General features: G+C 41.6%; 1 protein-coding gene and 1 pseudogene across 1 annotated transcript in view; both read left to right on the top strand.

Moving 5' to 3' along the window:
• TANC2 (tetratricopeptide repeat, ankyrin repeat and coiled-coil containing 2) overlaps positions 1-22439 on the top strand; it is a 380809-nt gene that overhangs the window by 348838 nt on the left and 9532 nt on the right. Inside the window, exons 18-22 of the mRNA XM_006897797.1 lie at positions 9760-9893; positions 10871-10994; positions 20260-20435; positions 20751-20883; positions 22289-22380. Coding sequence (XP_006897859.1) covers positions 9760-9893; positions 10871-10994; positions 20260-20435; positions 20751-20883; positions 22289-22380 — 659 coding nt within the window. The remainder of the gene's footprint in view (positions 1-9759; positions 9894-10870; positions 10995-20259; positions 20436-20750; positions 20884-22288; positions 22381-22439) is intronic.
• LOC102850523 lies at positions 14229-16090 on the top strand (annotated as a pseudogene).

Here is a 22439-nt window from a genome sequence, read left to right as displayed (position 1 = left end):
TCACCATCCATCCTGATGCTGCCAATTGGTCCACTGGTGAGAATCTTAGTCTTCTTGACATTGAGCTTCAATCCATAATGAAGGCTGCAGTCCTTGACCCTCTGCAGCAAGCATTTCAGGTCCTCCTCAGTTTCAGCAAGCAGGGTTGTGTCATCTGCATAACGCTGATTGTTATTAGATCTTCCACCAATCCTGATGCCATCCTTCTTCTCATAGAGCCCAGTCTCTCGAATAATCTGTTCTGCATACAGGTTGAAAAGGTATGGAGGTAGGACACATCCCTGGCATATGCCGTTCTCAATTTTGAACCATGCTGTGTTTCCTTGCTCTGTTCTGACGACTGCCTCTTGGTCCAAGTATGGGTTTCACATTAGAATGATCAAGTGTTCTGGGATTCCCATTCTTCTCAGAGTCAGCCACAGTTTGTTATGATCCACACAGTCAAACACCTTTGCATAATCAATGAAACGCAGATAGACATTCTTCTGGTATTCCCTGCTTTCAGCTAAGATCCATCTAACATTAGCTACAATATCCCTAGTATCATGACCCCTTCTAAACCCAGGTTGAAGTTCTGGCAATTCTCTGCTGATGTGCTTTTCCAGTCGTTTTTGGATAATCTTCAGTAGAATCTTGCTTGCATATGAAATCAATGATATCATTCTATAGTTTCCACACTCTGTTGGGTCTGTGGCCCTCATACCTGGTTTTAATAGTTTTTGGTCAAACATTCTTCTAAGTGGTGTAGCACTGGTCTGTCCATTTGCTGTACAGAGGTAGGTAACTCATGGTTTCTGTGATGCTGAACACTATGACACTGATGTGTCAAGTGTAATAATGGTTACCCATGGTGGGCAGTGTTTGGTAGAGCTTCCCAATTAAACAAACTTGGAATCAGAAGTGGCATCCATTTCCGAAATAGTTTGCCTCCGGAAACCCTGTGAACATGGAGAAACGATGAAAGTTGTGTAAGTGTTCAGGTCTTTCATTTAGAGGGTCACTATGAGTCGTCTATAACTTGATCGCACTCAGCAACAACAACAGGAGTTTCCAGTACAATTTTCTTTAGAATGATGATAAAAAGCATCCTTGCCTGGTTCTGTTCGCTCTCAGTCCCTGTCAATTGAGAATAGCATTGACTGTTGGTTTTCTCCATATATCCTTAATTATATTGAAGAATCTTCCTTCTGTTTCTCATTTGCTGAATATTTTTTTAATCAGGAATGGATGTTGGATTCTATAAATGCCTTTTCTACATCAGTTGAGATGATAATGTGATTCTTTTCCTTATTTCTATTTATGTGGTGGTTTATGTTGATTGTTCTGTAATAGTAAAGAATCTTTGTGTACTTGGTATGACTCTCATTGGTCATGAGATAGTTTTTTGGTATGTTGTTGAATTCTGTTGGCTGATTTTTCTTGAGAAGTTTTGCATCTATATTCATGATGGTTACTAGTCTGTAATTCTTTTTCACTGGTGTCTTTGCCTGGCTTTGGTATCAGAATTGTACTGCCTTGGGAGGATTTCCTCCTTTGCTGTATTCTAGGAGAGTTTTAATTGGATTCATGTCAGCTCTTCTCTGAATGTTTGGCAGAATTTCCCAGGGCAGGTATCTGGGCTGCGGCTTTTTGGTTGAGGGGTTTTTGTTTAATTGCCTCTTAAATTTCTTCTTTTCTGCTTCAGTCTGTGTTAGTTTAGGTGGCCACTAGTGCTCTTAAGCTAGGGAGTGTGTTTCAAAAAAATGTATCCATTTCTTCTAGGTTTTCACATTTCTTGGAGTACAGTTTTTCCATAATACTTAGTTTTGATGCTTTCTTTTTCAGTTAGTTCCTTTGTAATGCTACTCATTGCATTTGTTATTTTCCTCTTTCTGTTCTTTACTTTTGTCAATTTGACTAATGAATTAACTGGTTATTTTTTATCATCTCAAAAAACTAACTGCTAGTCTTGCTGATTGTTCTTAATGTTTTTCTTTTCTGTTCATTCATTTCTATTCTTCATCATTTTCTTCTACTGACTATGGACTTCTTTTCCTTTTTGTTTTGTTGTTCAAGTTGTAGGGTTAAGCTCTTCTTATTAGGTGTGTTCATTTCTGTGAATTCTCCTGAGTTCTGCTGTGTCCCAAAGATTTTTGTCATGTTGTGCTTTCATCCTTATTTATTACTTTTCTTACCCAGTGGTTTTTAAACATGTTACATGGTTTCCTTGTGTTTGATCTTTTTATCTATTCTCTCCACTACTGATTTCTAGTTACATAGTGTTTTATCAGAGAAGATGCTTTGTGTGTTTCAGGATTTGTGAGGGTTTTTTTATTTAGTGAGGCATACTTTGTGACTTAAAATGATCTATTCTGGAAAATTATTCATGTAAGCTGGAATATAGTATGTACCATATTCCTATTGGCTGAACTATTTTGTATATATTTATGAAGTCAAATTGGTCAATTGGTTGGTTAGTTCGTTGGTTGTGTTATTTAGATCTTTGTTTATTTCTTTCTAGTTCTATCCATCATTGAAAATGTTATGTTAAAGTCTCCTACTCTTAACTGTAGATAAGAGAAGGCTGAGCAGTCTCCTCCCAGGTGATTAATTGCCTCTGGAAAGCCACGGGAAAGTCAGCTATAGGTCGGTTTTGACTCAATGACACATAACAACAACTCTTACTTTAACAAGCTCTGTGGATTAGTAGTAAGGAATTTCACTGCCAGTCCAAAGCTTTGAGGTCCAAATCTACCAGCTGCTTCGTGGGGGGAAGATGGCCAGTCTCCTTCTGTGTAGTTTACAGCCTCTGAAAGTCCAGTAGAGGGTCAACTCTGAGTCAGTTCCAGCTCAGTGGTACTTAACAATACCAACACTCTGCTTGTAGATATATATAGAGAGCTATATAGAGCTATATTTTTTAGTTAGACTCTGTTTTCTGTGTTTTGGCAATTTTCATTGGGTGCATAAATATTCATTATGGTGATACCATCTTTTCTTGGTTGACCCTTTAGTCATTATGTAACCTTTGTCTTTTTTTTTTCTTTTTTTTTCTTTTTTATAACCTTTGTCTTGAGAGAGTTTGATTTAAAATATATTTTATCAAGAATTATTATTGCCGCTCCTGCTTTGTTGTTGTTACGGATTTTTTAACACTTTTTTTAAAAAAAATTAATCATTTATTAGTGGGTGAGTGTTTGGTTGTTTTTGTTTTTTTTGTTTGTTTGTTTGGTTTCCTTCTTTTCTTATTGTGTACCATAAAATCAGACCCAACTGACACAGGAGGAGATTGCCCCACTTTTTCCAGCAAAGTGTCTGGTGGATTTGAACCTCAGGCCTTCAGGATTGCAGTTCAACTTCCTGCTGCAAGGCCACCAGAGTTCCCTTCATCCTTTTTTTTAACCTACATGTTTGTGTCTAAGATGTGCTTCTTGTAGGAAATATAACTATAGATTATGCATATTTTTAGTCATTCTGTCATTTGCTGTTTTTTGACCAGTATATTTAAACAATTTATATTTGTGTGATTATCATTAAATACCAAGGTTTTTTAGCTTTTTACATATCTGAGGGTCTTACCATTTTTTTAAAATTTATTTTGTTATGATCTGAATGAAAATCTACAAAGCAAACTGATTTCCATTCAGCCATCTCTATAAATTTTGTTGTATGACAGTAATTGTAATCTCGACATGAGACAGCACTCTTCTCTGTCCTCCGTGTGGCTCATTTCTGTCAGTACTTCTACCTCCAGAGCTGCATCCCTGAGTAAAGACGCTGCCCTTTGATTTTGAATGGTTGCTTATTCTAAGGTGTTGGTTTCAACTCAATAATGAGTTCTGTTGAATTATCCGTTTCTGATATTTTATTGTTAATCTTCTGGATTTCTTGTTGCTGCTTTTGTATGATTTCTTTTTTTGGTGGTTTGGTTTTTTGGTTTTGTTTTTTCAAAATAGTCATAAAGTAAACTATGATAAACATAAAAAGAAAACTGCAATGCTATAATATATGTTGTTGCTGCTGTTAGTACCATCAGTTCTGACTCACACAGCTCTGCGTATAACATCGGGTGCTGTCCGTGCTCTGAATCATTATTGTGTTTGAGCCCATTGTTGTGGCCACTGAGTCACTTCATCTCATAGAAAGTCTTCCTCCTTTTCACTGACCCTTGCTGTAACTAGTGCGATGTCCTTCTCCAGGCACTATACTCCCCTGATAAATGTCCAAAGTATGGGAGAAGTCTTACCGTACTTGTTTCTAAGGAGCATTATTACTATTATTAAGTAAAAACACATTTATTCATCCTCTGGCAGTCCATAGTATATTCAGTATTCCTCATCAACACCATTATTCAAATGCATCAATTCTTTTTTTCCCCTCATTCATTCATTCATTGTTGCACATTTTCCTCCCTGCCCACCTCTTCCCCCCAGTTTACTTTTTTCTCTTTGAAAAGAAAAAAATTCTTTCATTGTTATACAGTGTCCTGCCCACACAAGTCTGCAGTCCACTTTACTATGCATTTCTTTTTCTGGAATCTTGTCATGAAAATAATACCTAATCATATATTCCTTTTAAATAATTCTCTCTCTCATTTGTTTCAGTGTATATGTTATTTATCCCCTTTTCTTAGGTTCTCCTCAACCCCAGTGTCAGTCCCATTTTACAACAATGCCACTATGAAGTATTTGTCCTTTTGTGACTGAAATATCTCACTCAGCATAATGTCCTCCAGGGTCACCCATTTTGTATAATATCAAGATTTCCTTGTTTTCCAATGCTGCATAGTATTCCATTGTATGAATATACTACAGCTTCTCTATCCATTCCTTTGCTGATTGGCACTGTGTTCCATACCTTTCTATATTTATTTTTAGCACCTAGCACTCAATGTCTGATAAATAGCATAATAAATTTTTAATTAATATTTTAGATAGCAATGATCGATTTATCTCCCCAGCTACTTCCTTCATGTTAATCTCGTATGGCCAGTCTGTGCTGTACTCTTCTAAGGTTAGTAATAGGTAACTGAAAGACCCTTTTGCTTCACTGCATTCTGTTTAGTCTCAGCTTTCCATCCAAGTAGACATTGGCAGTTTCCCTGACTCTGAACAGCATCCTATCTGCCTCATCAAACCCCTTAGGTGTTTACCTTTGAGAAAAGTCTATTTGCATTCAGTAATCTCACCAGATGCTGACAAGTTATGGAACACATTCCGTCACTGATCTCTTAGGAAGAGATTTCACTCTTAACAGCCATGTTTAATAATCAGTTTCTTGTTTTATACAACTGGCCTTAACTTAATCTCCTGTCTTTCAAAAAGTTTTAACAGTTTTTATTGCGCTTTTATAAAACCTAGCCAAAGCAACTCCTTGCTGCTGAATTTTGAAAGGTCCCGATTCTGTCTTGCCTAATGGTGTTATTTGTTGCTACAATGAAATTGGCCAGCCGTGTTAATGACCACATCCAACTATCAGCTGAAGGTTACTGCCAAATTACATCATTATCTAAGCCAAAGAAATAGTACAACAAAGAAAAATGCCAAATGGGACATTTTCTGTCAGATAAATATGTTATCCAGTGGAAGAAATGAGCTAGCCAGAGCAACGTTATTCCAGAATACAGCAGTTGTCAGTAGAGCTTTCCATTTAGGTACTGGTTGTGAATTTTCAGCTCTGTTCTGTAAACTGGCACCATTGATGAGAGGACTTGATCCCAAAATACTATTTCTCCATTGTGTCTATTAATACAGTTAACGTACTCAGCTATTTTAACCAAAAGTTGAAGGTTTGAGTCCACCGAGAGATGCCTCAGAAAAAAAGGCCTAGAGATCAAAAATATCAACCATTGAAAACTCTCTGAAAAGTAATTCCCTTCTACCACACATTGAGTTACTGTGAGTTGGAATCAACTCCATGGCAACTAGTTTATATTGTCTCTTAGCACTTTTTTTATGAAAATAATGTATTTGATATACCCCTCTTCTTCCCAGGGTATTAAAATGGAGATTTGTTGCAACTCTAAAGCCTACTAATTACTTTTAATGAAAACAGAATATAATATTAGAAGTTTTCCAAATGCTTTGTTTCATGCACCAAAGTTAATTTGTATAAGCTCCTAATGATTGCCTGGGAAGCCCTGATGGCCTAGTGGATAAGGAGCTGCACTGCCAACCCAGAGGCACATGGCTCAAATACACCAGCTGCTCTGCGGGAAAAAGATGAGCTGTCATCTTCTCTATTGCAATTTATGGCCTTTGAAAACCCACTGGAGGGTCATCTTTGAGTCCATTCCAACTCAGTGGCATGTAACAACAACAATATCCTATTTGAAACTACTCTTGGCTCTGTGACTCATATATAGAACTAAAGTTTTTAGGTTTTTCTGAACTGTCAGAAATATGAACATGGCAAAAAAGGGGGAACAACTTGAATTTAAAGAACAAGAGACAAGAATTCTTTGTCAAGTAATTATACCTATTAACACTTATTCATGACTTGAAAAAGACTCTCACCTCAAATAGGACCAGGTTTTTTTCCCTTCTGTGAGGAACTGAACATAAAGACCAGTGATGTTGTGTTAAGAGTTTTAAATTAAAACCAAAAATACTTAAAAGATAAGCCGGTAGATAGATCTATTTTAAGAGTAAATATATCTTCTAAAATTGTCTTATTTCATAAGTCCTTTTTATCCTAGAGGAAGGAAAAGATCGCTTAAAGGCTTATCTTAATGGAAATTACAGGTAGTTTAGCATTTACATATGACTCAGTTGTGGTTAAATCTGGCCAACCCAAAGACAGAAGGCCAAAATTTGCACTTAAATGGAAAAAATTACAAGTGACCATTTGATTTTAATTTTAGTTGCTTCCCTGATTAGATTCCAACATTTTCAAATCAAAATGCTACCTCACCTGCCAAATATTATCATTTTCTGATTTGTTATTTGAATCGGTATCCACAAAAAAGGAAGGACCTGCCTGCTTACGGCATCAGTTGGCCATGACAGTTTGGAAAAAGAAATCCTCTGTCCTCTTTGTTTGAAGTGAAGCATTCCTGTCATCTTCTAACACTGTTTGCCATTCTTCCTATCCCCATATAGTCTTTAAAAAAAAAAAAAACCAAACACTAAACCTATGTATTTGAAGTCCCCTGTTGTTGAATCATTTTGGTGAAAGAAATCCCCTGTCCTCTTTCTTTAAAATTAAGAACTTCTGCCATCTTCCAACAATGTTTACCATTCTTCCTACCGCTTGTATGTTCTTTTTTTAAAAAAATAGAAATAAACCTGTGTATTTGAAGATGCCTGTTGCGGTTGTTTACTGTGAGAACAGACCCATAGCTGACCCTGCAGCATGTTTTCAGAGGCAGCAAACCACACTGGACGAGATCGTCCATCCTTCTACTGCCAGGCAGCTGGTAGATTTGAACCTTTGGAATTGCAGTGCAGCAGCTTCTACTCAAGAAGTCTTCTATTCAGATGAAATAAATACATTTCATTTGATACACATTGGATGACTTCTTGTTGTTGTGTACTATAGAGTTGGAACCAACCCATAGCTGACCCTCCAGCAGGTTTTCAGAGGCAGTTAATATATGAGAGGAGATTGCCCATCCTTCTCCCATGGAGCAGCTGGTGGCCTTGAACTATGTGCCTTCAAGATTGCAGCACAGCTTTTTGCTACCAGACTAGGCCATCAGACCTCTCTAAGATGGACTTAGTGGTTTGTATATCTCCAAATCCCTCTTTATGCTATTGAATTGAATGAATATGCAATAGTAGGATCTCGTCAAAGATCATATACAGTAGACAGTGGCACAAAAAAGAAAATATTTCTTTCTTATGCTCACAATAGCCATTTTATATCTCTGGCTTCATTAGTTTATAATCAAAAGAAAGAGCCTATCATGATAATTTCTCTTATCCTTAAGACTGTATTACCTTTATGAGTTATGATCGCCATATAAAAATGGTTGCAAATAAACCAGAAACTTCTATCTCAGCTTATGAAGAATAAAGAATGGAAGCTGACACAAGGGCCACAGTAGTGTAATTGCTGACACTGTTCTTTACATGTTGGGGCCTGGGATGGAAGTTGACTCTATCTCTACACAGCCCTCCTCTCTAGATCTCATCCATGTATAGACGAGTAAAAAGTATGTAGCTGGGAAGAGAGGCAGACTAAAAGCAGAGAAGCAAGTCTGAGTAGGAAAAATAAAACCAAATGAGTATCAAAGATGTTATTTCTGTACATGTATCATTACAATATCACCACCTATTGTGAGCCCACTTAAATATTTTTCTTCATTATTTTTCCTTAAAAATTTCTTTTGCCCAGAGGCACACAGTTCAAATCCACCAGGTGCTCTGCTGGAGAAGGAGGGGCAGTCTCCTCCTGTACCAGTCAGATCTGATTTGATGGTACACACAAAAAATAATAAAAATAAAACTAAAAAATATTTGAAAATTTCTTTTGCGAAGAAAGCAATTAAAATCATTCTTCTTGGAGATAAAGTAGAAATAGCATTAAGCAAGCATAGATGTACTGCTATGCTTGGCACTTAAAAAATTCAAAGAAGAGGACGTAAGTCGAGTCCCACCAGGAACACTTGAATCAACCATGCCAGGCTTACATGTGAAGCAATAGGCTAGTTTATTTTCACCTGGGTGCAGGTGGGCTGAATTCTCAAAATAGAAGTCAGCAGTTTTTGCTGTTGTTAGTGGACACTTTAAATACAGAGCTTATTGGTGGGTTCAGCAGATCACATGAGGAAGTCTTGATTGTATAGTATTCTGTTGCCATGTTTTTCTTATCTTGGAGGTAATAGTCTCAGGTCAGTTTCCTGTGGTATTCCTGGAATGTCCTATTTTTGCCAGTTCAGCTTTCTGCTAGTAGTTGAGCAGGCTGGATCTAGGGGGAGGGTTTCAAAATTGCAACAACAGTGAGGCCGCTTTATTTTACCTAGCTTTCATGTGTTGTAATGATGTATGAGTGAGGGAAGGTGGGCATTGTTTCTCTCAGACTTCTTTAAGCATGACCTGGAGCAATATGGGCAAACCTTTGGAAGAGAAGAATGGTATAGATATTTATGCAGTTTCAGGAATTAGTTGGTATGGTTTGTTTATAAGAGATGTTGGCCAACTAGAGAGTTGGTGAGGGCATTGGCTATATTCTGTTTCAAGTGGAATGCTAGCAGAAGTAGACAAGGACCAAATACAAGTCCTAAAAGGATCATATTAAAGTAGACCTAAGAGGAGCAAGAAGATCCAAGATGAGAGGGGGCTGCAGTTTTCTAGGTTTGGGAATGCTAATTTATACCTATTTGAGTATATTAACTTCATCAACAACTACGCCACATTGGTTTACATAACTACTGCAGTAGAAAATAGGCAGGTTCCTCCTTTCTTAACTGTGAAAAAGTCTATGACCCAGCGGGTTTGGAAGCACCATCAAGGCAAGTGAATTTAGCAGAGTCTACAGAGTTAATTAGGGTATCAGCTACCTGATCTATATCACTATTCAGTTCTTAGTTTATGATAAAAGTGAACAGAGGAACTGTTAACTGCCTATTCCGGCCCCTACACTAGCCACTCTGCCAATCCCTATTAGGAAGGGCACTCTGACTGCTCATTTTTTTCTTTTGGTTTTGAGTTTCAGGAAATATGGCCCGATCTATGTCTGAGTTGGTAAAGACTCCAATGTTCGGGATTATGAAAGCTCAGCACTGAGATTGAAAAGGCCAAAACCCATCTATCATCAGTCTGTGTTCTTTGTCCTTAGCCCTGACAGCTGCAGCCGGAAGGGGCAAACTGGAGGTGTGCCGCCTGCTCTTAGAACAAGGAGCAGCTGTGGCTCAACCAAACCGCCGAGGGGCAGTGCCCCTATTCAGTACCGTTCGTCAGGGCCACTGGCAGGTGAGCAGAAAAGCTATGTGTGGTCTCCAGGACAGAAGGGAATTCTGAAAGGTGCATGCAAAGGGGAGAGAAAAATCATGAAGTCAGAGTTAATTGTAAACTTTCAGTATTCACTGAGTTTGAAGATCTAGAGCTTTGCTATTTCAGTCTAGTTAATTGAGAATATAGCAGAAAATTAATATTCAAAGTCATCATTATCAGTGATATTGTACAGAAGAACTTGCTGCTTCTTGGTTATGGAGTAACTTCCTTCTCACATTGACCATAATCATTGGTTCCCTGGAAGTTTCATTTCTCAACAAACACTTTTTAATAGTGTGCTATTACATGTCTCAGACTTAATAAAAACAAAAATTCAACGCATACAAATTAGGGTTCTCTACTCTCTAAAGAGTTTTCAGATTGACTTTTTATTTTCTGTTTAAATATTCAGTGGAGACATGTATACATCTCTATAAGTAAATAAATGGCATTGACATAGGGAGTGACTTGTGTTAGAGCTTCCATTATGGAATTATTTAGTCTATATCTGGGCTACTGTTATCTTAAATTTTCTACTTAGTAGATTAAATCTTTTTCGTTTGGCTGTCCTTGAGATAGGAAAATCCCTGGTGACACAGCCCTTGATTACTAAGGAAAAGGTTAGCAATTTGAACTCCCCAGTCATTCGGGAGAGAAATGTGGCATTGTACTTCCATAATTATGTACAGCTTAGGAACCTGTTCAGGAGAATTCTGTATTCTCTAAGGTCACCATGAGTCAGAATTAACAGCAAATGATTAAGGTTTGAGAGTCAGAGATTAAATCAGATGCTACTAGGACCCTGCAGATACTCATGGGGTTCTTGAATTGGGAAACTCCACATAGAGATGGCTCTTGTGGACAGTAGACTTCCATGCCATTTGAAGAACAGCATGCATATGTCTTCTCAGCAGCCCTTCTTGGACTGAGTGGTTTCTGTCTCTCTACACTTACAGATTGTTGATCTTTTACTCACTCATGGAGCTGATGTCAACATGGCAGACAAACAGGGTCGGACTCCCTTGATGATGGCTGCTTCTGAAGGCCACCTAGGAACTGTGGACTTTCTGTTAGCACAAGGTCAGTCCCAGGATGCCAGAAATGGGTGGTCAGTACCCACTGAATACATGAGTTCGTGTGATAAATTTGAGGAGATATTAAAACCATTAATTCAGTGATTAGAAAATGGGAAAACTCTGTCCACTTATACATATGTTAACTCTTCAAACTTTGATACTTCATTCTCTACTTTATTACGTTATTCTCATAAAATTAACATATTCCAAAGTCTTTAGTTCAAATCAATAATCTCCAAACTGGGTGTTTTTTAAGTGTAACATTCAGTAATTATTCATCTGTCAGGGATTGCCTTTTGGCTTTGACTTTTTGACTCAATTCTTTAGTAAGCCTGCACAGCTAATATTTTTCTTGCATCCAAAGGCAGCAAATGAGGCCTAAGATAATTGTTGATAGTAGGAACCTCTTTGAGGTATGGATCAGGATATGATTATTCTGCTATTAAATAATAGTAGATTTCTTTTTACATTTATGAGTGTCCACAAGTTCGTGGACAGTGGGAAGTAACTTAAGGGAGGTTGTGATAACACCACTAGCATAAAATATTTCAGGCTCCTATTCGTCCTGTAGGGATTCTGGTGGCCTAGTGGTAAGGAACTGCACTGCCAACCCACAGGCACAGGGTTCAAATTCACCAGATGCTATAGGGGAGAAAGAAACTCCCATCCCATGTGATTTTCTATCTCTGAAAACCCACTGGAGAGGCAGCTATGAATCGATTCTAACTCGATGGAGCTCTGGTGGCATATTCCACAGGGAGTTGCACTAGCAGTTCAAATCCACCAGTAACTTCTCAGGGAAAAGGATGGACAGTTTCTTCCCATGAGATTTACAGCTTCCTGATAACCACTGTGAGCCAGTTCCTATTCGATAGCAGTGAGTGAGTTAAGATTGATTATAATTTCCATCACTTTTACAAAATAGATAGGAATAGACCCCTGTACTAGAATGTAATGAGTGAATTTGAATTACTACAGAAGCATACTCTTTGGGTTAGCAGCACACTCCCTTTTGACTGTGTCATCAGAGCTAAACACTGCTGAAAACTTAAATAAACAGTAAGGCATTCCATGTTCATGGATTGGAAGGCCCAGTGTTATTAACATGCTAATCCTTTCTGTGATGGATTAAATAATGCACCAAAAAAATTATGCGTATGTAATGATATAATGTGGAAACCATGTAATCATCCCTCATGATCTAATAATAAACCAAATAGTTATAAGTGGATTAAGGTTGGAATGCAATATCCCTTAATCATATACAACCTTGATTTGATGTACAAGCCGTTACAGCAGGCTGATCTAATACTATTTTTCATCATGGATTGAATTGTGTCCTCCCAAAAGTGCATGTATATTGTGATATAATATGGAAGCTTTGTCATTATCCCACATGGTCTGATGAACCAGATCTTTGTAGGAATCTTTAATGGAATGCAGATCAAGGGTAGAATGCAGCACTCCCTGATCACATTTACAAGCCTAATGAAATGTAAAGGGAGTTCTGCTAGGGCATGGCCTTTAATATCTGTTCTCTCAAGATAAAAAGGGAGGAAAGCAAGCTGAAAAGTGGGAATTAGGAGGGAACTTTTTAGTACCACCTTAAAATAACTGCCAGGAGTGGAGCATGTTTTTCTGGACCTATGTCCCTCCACAACAAAACTCCTTGACACCATGTAAGGCCAGAACATATCTCCAGGGAACTGACTGCATTGGTTTGAAACTTCATTTGGATTAGTGGAGACATACCATTCTGAGCCCCACTAAACACTGCTAAACTGTCTGCAGTCCTAGCTTCTGGTCACGATAACACTGATGCAGTAATTGGTCTTTATGCAACCCTGGATCCAGATCAGAGCAGGGATGCAGGCAAGCTTGACGCAGGCAAACATTTTAAACTTAGAGGAGGCGCTGCTGGAGGACTCGGGTGGCAAGTGGCATGGGCTCCTTTCCTTCTTCCTCTCTTCACCACCACAGTAACTGCAGCAGAAATAACATAGGTTGTTGATGAGTCTCCTAACCCTGATGCCACATTCCTTCTCATAGAGTCTGGCCTCCCTGTATGTTTGTTCTGCATATGGATTGAAAATGTACAAAAATAAGATGCATCCCTGATGCACACCTTTCTTGATCCTGAACCATGTAGTATTTCCCTGCTGTGTTTTGACTACTGCTTCCTGGTCTAATTATAGGTTTCTCATGAGCACAATTAAGTGTTCTAGGATCCACACTCCTCAAGGCTAGCCACAAAATGTTGTGATCCACATAGTGAAATGCCTTTGCATTGTCAATGAAACACATATAGACATTTCCTCTGGTACTCTCAATATTCGGCCAAGATCCATCTAAATTGGCTATGATGTCCCTAGTACCACGGCCTCTTCTAAACCCAGCCTGCACATCTGGCAGTTCTGTGCTGATGTACTTACTATTCCTATAATTTTTGGATAATCTTCAGCAGGATCTTGCTTCCATGTTATATTAGTGACATTGTTCGAGAATTTCCACACTCTTGTCAGGCCACCATTTTTTGGAATGGAAACAAATAAATTGATTTCTTCCAGTCAGTTGGCCAGGTAGTTGTTTTCCAGCTTTCTTGGCATAACCTAGTGAGCATGTCCAGAGCAGCATCTGTTTGCTGAAATATGTCATTTGCTATTCCAGAGCAGATTGAACTGCCTCATATGTTGTTTCATGAAATACTTCTGTGTTAGCCAATTCTTTTTGTTATAATGACTGTATACTCCCTAAATCTTCTTTTGATGCTTCCTGGGTCATTCAGCATTCTGCCCTCAATAATAATATTTGGTGACTGGAATGCAAAAGTTATAATTTAAAAAAAAATGGTAGTTAGAGAGGGTGACTTGATGACAACAAGGAGGCTGGCGAGCACAGGATAGGATTTTTTTACAATCAATTAAAAAAAAACACAAACAGGGAACATGTCTCCTGCCGCAGGAAGATGAGGCAGCGGTGGCGGCCGCCGCGGGTGTAGCGGACCGGACCCGAGGCGGCGGCGGGCACCGCGGACCCCGCACAAGCCGCTCTGTACGCCGCCGGCCACCCGCCCCTGGGCCCCGCGCGGGAGGGAGGAGCCGAACCTCCACCCACGCGCGCCCCTTTGTCCGGGGTGGGGGTGGGGGCCTCCATGCCGCCGCGCGCCCGGCCTCCCCGCGCAGGGCTCCCTGTAGACTCCAGGTGCCTGCTGTTGGAGAATGAACCAGCCGCCGAGGATATGGCTCCAGTGGAGCTCAGTGACCTCCTGGACTTCAGCATGATGTTCCCGCTGCCCGTGGCCAACGGGAAGGGCCGGCCCGCGCCCCTGGTTGGCGCCCCCTTCACAGGCTCAGGTCTTGACAAACGGCCCAGCTCGGGCTCCTGGGGCGCCGGGGACCAGAACAGTTCCTCCCTTGACCCCAGCCAGCCCTATGGGGAGGGCCCCCACTCCCACGAGTGAGTCTCGTGGCACCCTGTCTTCATCCCCGTTCCTGGGACCTGGCCTCACAGGCAAAGGCAGTGAGCGGGCCCCATATGCCTCTTTCGGGAGAGAAGCTGGCATTGGTGGTGTGAATCAGGTTGGCTTCCTGCCGGGCCAGCTGGCCCTCAGCAGCCCTGGGCCGCTATCCCCCTCATGTGTCAAAGGCAGTGCCCAGTATTACCCTCCATATCCCAGCAATCCCCGGCGGAGACCCGCGGACGGCAGCAGCTGGACTCCCAGTCCAAGAAGGTCCGGAAGGTGCCGCCGGGGCTCCCGTCATCGGTGTACCCACCCAGCTCAGGGGATGACTACAGAGAGGCCCGGCCGATCCCGCCGGCAGGACTCCTGGCAGCTACCCCACGCCCTTCTACATGGCTGATGGCAGCCTGCACCCTTCGGCTGAGCTCTGGGGCCCCCAAGGCCAGGCAGGTTTTGGGCCCATGCTGAGTGGGGCTCCTCCCTGCTGCCCCTCCCTCCTGGGGGCAGCTCTGCAGGCAGCAGCGTCCTCAGCGGCCTTCACCAGCATGAGCGCATGGGCTACTCGCTACATGGAGCCGAGGTGAACAGCGGGCTGCCTGCTGTGTCCAACTTCTCGTCAGCACCTGGAGCTGCCTACAGCAGCGTCCCCAGCCATACCCCGCCAGTCAGTGGAGCGGACAGCCTTCTGGGCTCCCGAGGGACCACGGCCGGCAGCTCTGAGGACGCCCTCGAAAAGGCCCTGGCCTCGATCTATTCCCCGGACCATTCCAGCAGCAACTTCTCGTCCAGCCTCTCGACCCCCGTGGGCTCCCCCCAGGGACTGGCAGGGAGTTCTCAGTGGCCCAGAGCAGGAGCCCCCGGTGCCTTATCACCCAGCTATGATGGGGGCCTTCACAGCCTGAACAAGCTGGAGGACTACTTGGACGAGGCCATCCATGTGCTACGCAGCCACTCTGTGGGCACAGCCAGCGACATCCACATGCTGCCCGGCCCTGGCGCCCTGGCCTCAGGCTTTGCCAACCCCACCATGTCGCTGGGTGGCCGACATGGTGGCCTGACAGGAGGCGGCCACACAGAAGACGGGGTGTCGGGCGGCGCCAGACTGCTGCACAACCACATATCCCTGCCCAGCCAGCCCAGCGCACTCCCTGACCTCTCTCGGCCTTCGACACCTACAGCAGCCTCAGGCGGCCCCGCACAGCGACCAGTGAGATCAAGCGGGAGGAGAAGGAGGACGAGGAGAGCCCCTCACTAGCTGACAACTCAGAGGAGGAGAAGAAGGAGCTGAAGCCCCCGCGGACGCGGACCAGTGCGGAGGAAGTGCTGTCCCTGGAGGAGAAAGACCTAAGGGACCGGGAGAGGCACATGGCCAATAACGCGCGGGTGCGCGTGCGGGACATTAACGAGGCCTTCCAGGAGCTGGGTCCCATGTGGCAGCTGCACCTCAAGTCGGACAAAGCACAGACCAAGCTGCTCATCCTGCAGCAGGCGGTGCAGGTCATCCTGGGCCTGGAGCAGCAGGTGCGAGAACTCAACTTGAACCCCAAAGCAGCCTGCCTGAAGAGGAGAAAGTGTCTGCTGTGGTCGGAGACCCCCAGATGGTGCTGGGAGAGGCTCACAACCCCACTGGGCACATGTGAAGTCCCACCTGGACGCCCCCATGAGACCTGATGACCCCAAACATCTCAGCCCAGCCCGGCCTCCAGCTTGGAGCCTGAAAGGAGCGTTTTATTTTGGGGAAAATGAAAGAGAAAAAAGTGGCCCTTCAGCCAGAACTGCTCGCTCTGTCCGAGAGGAAGCTGCCTTAAGCCCCAGGTGCCTGCCTGCCCAGGTGCCTGCCTGCCTGGCGACACAGTGCAGGCCCAGCCAGGCCTGGCCGGAGAGAGCCACCAGCAAATTGTGCCTACACGGAATTTTTTTTTAAGGAAATGAAAAGAACATTAGTTAGGAGATTCCTTCCCCAGCTGTAGAGGAAGATAGCAAAGATGTTGCCTTTGATCCTTTTTTAATTTTTTTTTGCATATGTTTTGTAAGCAACAAATGTTTTTCTATTAAAAAAAACAAAACACAAACAGCAACTATATTTATGGACCTTACCTACAGGGCTATGCAGGTATCAGATTGGCTACATTGGTAGATGAATTGATGAAGCAAATATGAGCAGTCAAAACCAGACTAGAAGCTGACTAATTATCAATTACTAATCATCAATTACTAATGATGACTAATCATCACTTACTCATGACAAGTTCAAATAGAAGGTGAAGAAAATTAAAACAAGTCCACAAGAATCAAAATACAACCTTGAGTCTGTCTCAACTGAATTTAAAAACTGTCTCAAGAATAAATTTGATGCATTGAAAACTAACAGATGATGGCCAGAGGAGTTGTGGGATGACATCACATATTATTGAATGTCAGTCTGTCTTGTTGTTCCAAGTCTTTTATGAACGTCTAATAAACCTCAAATTTCTCTTGGGAAAAAAAAATCATTGAAGAAGAAAGCCAAAGGTCATTATAAAAACAGAAAGGAGAGACCAAAATTAATATCAGAAGACATTCTGAAACCTGCAGCAAAGTGGAGAGGTCAAAATAAAGGAAAGGAAATGCTGAAGCAAGAGATGTGAAATGAAGATTCCAAAGGGCAGCTCAAGAAGACAAAGCGATGAGATATATAAAATAGACAAATGCATAGAGACCAAATTTGTTGGTGGTTACCAGGAGCTAGTGGAAACAGAGAGGGGAAATCCTTGCCTAAAATGATAATTCTGTTAAGAATGATGATTAAAAAAAATAATAATACTGGAAACAAATAGTGGTGATGGTTGCATAAAATGATAGATGTTATCATTGTCACTGAATTTTACCCATAAAAGTAAAATTTAAAATTTAAATATTGTTAAATACTTGCCCATAAATTAAATATTGTTATGTTTTATCACACTAAAAAAAGTTAAGTAATTTAAAACATTTCGGTAAATACTTGCTGTGTACAATTACAGAGAAAATAAAATTTACCCAGGAATAGTATGACTAGTAGAATTTGATGAAAGGAATTATAAAGGGTCAGGAAATTGGTTAAGAAGCCTTAGTAGCAGAACTGGTGAGAGGTCATGAGGTATTGCTACAAGGGCAGTAGTTACCAGAATAGAACAAAAAAGAGTCAAATGTAAGAAATATTTTGTATATAAAGACTGATTTATGTAGAAAATTAAGAGAAATGTCAACTTCTGAGATAGATGTTTAGCAGAACTACATGGGAAAGAGAAGAGAGAAGACAAAGATTAAAAATATAAATTTAAAAATTTTTTTTTTGCTTATGGCCATCACACTGCATCATTTTTTAACATCAAAAGTGGGGGTTTTTTTAAATTTTTGTTGCATGTTTACAAATTCTTGATGTGTTCAAAATACTCTGAGTTTATTACATATGTATCTTTTAATTTCTTAAATACATGTTTTCCTTATGTTTAGAGAATTTTTATTTGTTGTATATAAATCTACAATTTTATCCTCTTTTTCTCCCACTTGAGACTTTATCCAGGGAATTTATAGATGTGTCAAATCTGAGAAAGCTCCTTACAGTCTGATTCATGTTCAGAATCATCCCAAATTTTAATTGCCAACAAGACAATAATGAAAATATAGCCCAGTATGTAAGTAGCATGTTGTCCTTCTCCAAGGACCTGTCCCTCCTAGCCACATGCCCAAAGGCCAGGAGAGACCGGTCCTTGGAGAAGGACATCATACTCGAAAGGGTGGAGGGACATTGCAGGAGAGGAAGACCCCAGATAAGATGGATTGCTGTAGTAACCGGGGTAATGGGATAGGTACAGTGAAGGCTTCAAAGCTGCTATACACAGGGTCACTGTGAATTGCAGGCGACTCAACGGCACATAACAACAACAACAACATATAAGTAGCTCTCTTCAGAGTTTAAGTCATGGGATCTCCTAGCTCTTGTACCATCCTATGGAAAGCCACTGGTTATCTGACCTCTGTGAATACAGATGCATTAGGGCCACATAACTACTAGGCAGAACTTAAACTTGGTTGTGGCATCTCCTAAGCTTAACCTGACACCTGAAACCTCTCCAGCTAAAGAGGAAGCCTGGAAAGTGCCCCATATGAAAGGAATTGTTCTCTGGTTAGTACTTATGATGTGGCAATTATATAAACAGAATTGTTTTATGTATTCTTCAAAACTAGGAAGAAAATTATAATTTCCTTGCCACTTCAGAGCTTACAGTCTAAGAACCAAATGTATATAGGATCTTAGAATAAATGTAAGAGAACTTATCAAGTATGTTTGATCCTTACAGATGAAAAAGAAGTACTGAAGGGAAACACATATAGACAATAATAGGTGTGACAAAAAGCAGAAATGGGCTTTTTGAAGAACACTGACTAACTTAAGTGAACGCTGAATTTCCTTTATGGCCTGAGCCCTGTCTTCTGTGAATTCATTATGTCCTCTTTCTAGAAAAGAGAAAGCAGCTGATTGTAATATGAATTATAACTCTTGTTTCATAATACTTATTTCAGAAAGTTAACACTATTATAAATGAAAGACTTCAGACAGTTCAGAAAACACTCACTGATATTTTATTACACACAAGTGGTAAACATGAAGAAGCATTCTAAAATAAGGTGACATATGTCAAAACCAAACTCACTGATGTTCAGCTAATTCTGACTCATGTGAGCCTTCCTCAGGTCTCCGAGGCTGTAAGTCGTAATGAAAGGAGACTGCCTTTCTTCACAGAACTTCTCTTACATTATAACCACCAGAGATTTGCAGTCTTTTGATTAGCAGTGCAGCAAAAGGGATAACACCAGACCTCCTTAGTTATGACAGGTGGATTCAAAATGAAACTTCTTAAAGTCAGTAGACTTGGGATAGTGGCTAGGAAATGAGTAGAAGTAAGGCAAGTCATGAAGAAAAAAAAAGTATTTCACACGTGAAAGCAACATAACCAAAAGGGAGAGCACAGAATATTTATTATAGATTCTGGAGGCAGTGAGCACATCCCTCTAGCCAAAGTAGCAAATTTTCGCATGGCTGTAATAAAACTTAAAGACAGAGAGTAAATCTGATGGAGAGTCTTGAATAACCAGTAAAATATGGGGCTCTGTCTTTGGCTGCTTAAAGGATCAGTCCTTCCCTCCCAGCCCCAGCCCCTTACAGACTTATTGAGATATAATTCACATAACAGGATCAATCTCAAAAATGGTAATGTTTTTGTTATGTGCCGTCAAGTCGCTTGTGACTCATAGCAACCCTGTGTATCGTAGCTCTGAAGTCAGCCCTGTCCTGAGCCAGTCTGACTCCAACACACCTACCCCCATCGCCCTAGTTACTCTATCAATCCATCTCTTCTGGGATCTTCCTCTCCTGCGCTGTCCCTCCACCCTTCTGAGCATGATGTCCTTCTCCAGGGATCGGTCCCACCTGGCCACATGCCCAAAGTGTGTAAGATGGAGCTTCAAAATCCTAGCTTCCAAAAAAAATTAAAAAAAAAAAAATCCTAGCTTCCAAGGAGAAACTTGGTTTCACCCTCTTCAAGACAGACCTATTTGTTTTCTTGGCGGTCCATGGTATGTTCAGAACTCTTCTCCAGCACCACAACTCGGAGGCATCAATTCTTCTATCATCTTTAGTCATTATCCAGGTCTCTGATACATAGCTGTAATTGAGATGACCATCAGAAAAAGACAATCTTCAGCAGTGTCTGTACCTTAAGTACTAATTTTCCTTCCTGCTATGAATTTTCCTGTTTCCTCAGTTGTATATTCTTTGCTCTTGTAGGTGCCTCCATTGCTTTAATGGACAAAGAAGGACTTACAGCCCTTAGCTGGGCTTGTTTGAAGGGTCATCTCTCAGTAGTACGCTCTCTTGTGGATAATGGAGCTGCCACAGACCATGCTGACAAAAATGGCCGCACCCCACTGGATCTGGCAGCTTTCTATGGTGATGCAGAAGTGGTGAGTGCCTTTAAACAAACCTCAAAATTTTACGGATAGAGGAAGTTGCTCCTTCACAGTATTATCTGGGGTTGGGGTTAGACTGATGCTTCACTAAACCCTAAGAGAAAGTCTCTGAGTCTGTACTTCCTAAGGGGGCACAGACATTCAGGCCACCAGTATGAAAGACCAAGAGTATTGCCTTTAACCTGAAATACTGTGGCTACACAGCCTCATTCAGACCAGCGGTTGAGTAAAGAAAGAGCAGGCAGCAGCCAGAGCCCTTGGTGGAACCATAGTACCTATGTTAATTGTTCTGCTTGATCTGTGTCCTAGGTCCAGTTCCTGGTGGATCATGGGGCCATGATTGAGCATGTTGACTACAGCGGAATGCGCCCTCTGGATAGGGCAGTGGGGTGCCGGAACACTTCTGTTGTTGTCACCCTTCTGAAGAAAGGAGCCAAGATAGGTAGGAGAATGGAAGAAGACGTTGGCCATCTGTGCCCAGGGGCCAGACTGGTCCAGTGGCCTGGTTACCCTGGGTGTTTGGTGTAGTGTATATAGTTTCCCACTGCCCTGGCCCAGTTACCGTCCAAATGAACAGAAAGGCTCTAGGCCTAAAGGAAGCACCGTCTGAGCCATGATTTACGGCACCCTGTGTCCAGAGTCACATGGCTAACTGCCATGGCCCGAGGAGTCTTAGAGAGGAGGCTGCACAACTCCGTGCTAAAGCCTCTGTCCCAGCCCCGCCCTGTAAGCATCCTGGATCCCTGCACTGCCTTAGCCTTTGCATTCCCTTGCTCTGTATGTGCTTCAGACTCTGAAGTCCCTGCTGCTGCTATCCCAGCTGCTCCCCAATCCCAGAGACCCGTAGACAAGGGTTGGCTGATATGCTGGCTTTTTTGCTGCCTGCCTCTCACTGCTGCTTTTTCCTTCTTTTTTTTTCACCTTCATCCATTTTTCCCCCCTCTCCTACAACTTTTTGTTTTCTCCTTTCTTTGAAGGTTGTCAGACGTTACCGAGTCGCCCACGAGGTATATTTCACCGCTGTCAGCATCAGGCGTGGTCTGATGGCTTGGTCAGCTTTGCCTTCTCCTCTTTGATTTAGCCTGCATGAGTTCCCTACACCTCTAATCTTTTCATTTACTTCACCTTAAAAGAAGACTTTTTTTAATGACTGTTGTAGAGAATAACTTGAACTTTTACAACTAACCCTGAAAAAGCTGAGTTTGTAACTAATTCAGGCATCTAGACACTAATCAATATAACTTTTTCTTTCCCTTGGTGGGTAAAGTAGCCCTCAATAATGTTGACTTGTTTCACTTTTCATGTCTCTGACATTCGAACTGTGCTCCTGGTTCAAAATGAATCCTAGGGAGTGCTAAGTTAAGGGAGCCTTTAGCCTTTAGTGGCTAAAGCCCATCTACAAGGTACATCCTTCAAAATTAATATGCTAAAGGGGGGAGGGAAAAGGCATGTGGGTGAATCCAAGATTCTAAAATTACCTTTTTTGGATTTTTTTTTAATACTTGATGTCATTTAATGTAAACCACTTTTCCCAATTTTCTTACTTAAAATAGCTCCAAATCAAGCCATAGCCTGCCCAAATGTAGCACACAGGCTTTGCTGCCCTCCTGTGGTGCAAGATCAGACTGTTCAGATATTCTTATTTTAAGGTGAATACAAATCTAATGCAGCTTCTTGGCAGTGGGAGTCACTTAGATACTCCCAGGTTTAAAAGATGAAGAAGAAGTTATTGTGGAGCAAGTTGTTCTCTCAGCAGAAATTCCCCCAGGCTGTTTTTTTTCACCTAGCTTCCTACCACCCTTACATTGTATGAGTTTTTTACCCATCATGCATCCTGTACACTACAGGTCCAGCCACATGGGCGATGGCTACCTCCAAACCAGACATCATGATCATCCTGTTGAGCAAGCTGATGGAAGAGGGGGACATGTTTTATAAGGTGAGGGGAGACAGGAGCAACTGTTCCTCAAAACGGCCACTGGCTGTACTTAGATCCAG

The sequence above is a fragment of the Elephantulus edwardii genome, unplaced genomic scaffold (genome assembly GCF_000299155.1).
Source record: "Elephantulus edwardii isolate Elephantulus edwardi_28Jun2011 unplaced genomic scaffold, EleEdw1.0 scaffold00216, whole genome shotgun sequence".
Lineage (NCBI taxonomy): Eukaryota > Metazoa > Chordata > Mammalia > Macroscelidea > Macroscelididae > Elephantulus > Elephantulus edwardii.
This window is presented reverse-complemented; position numbering and strand designations above follow the sequence as displayed.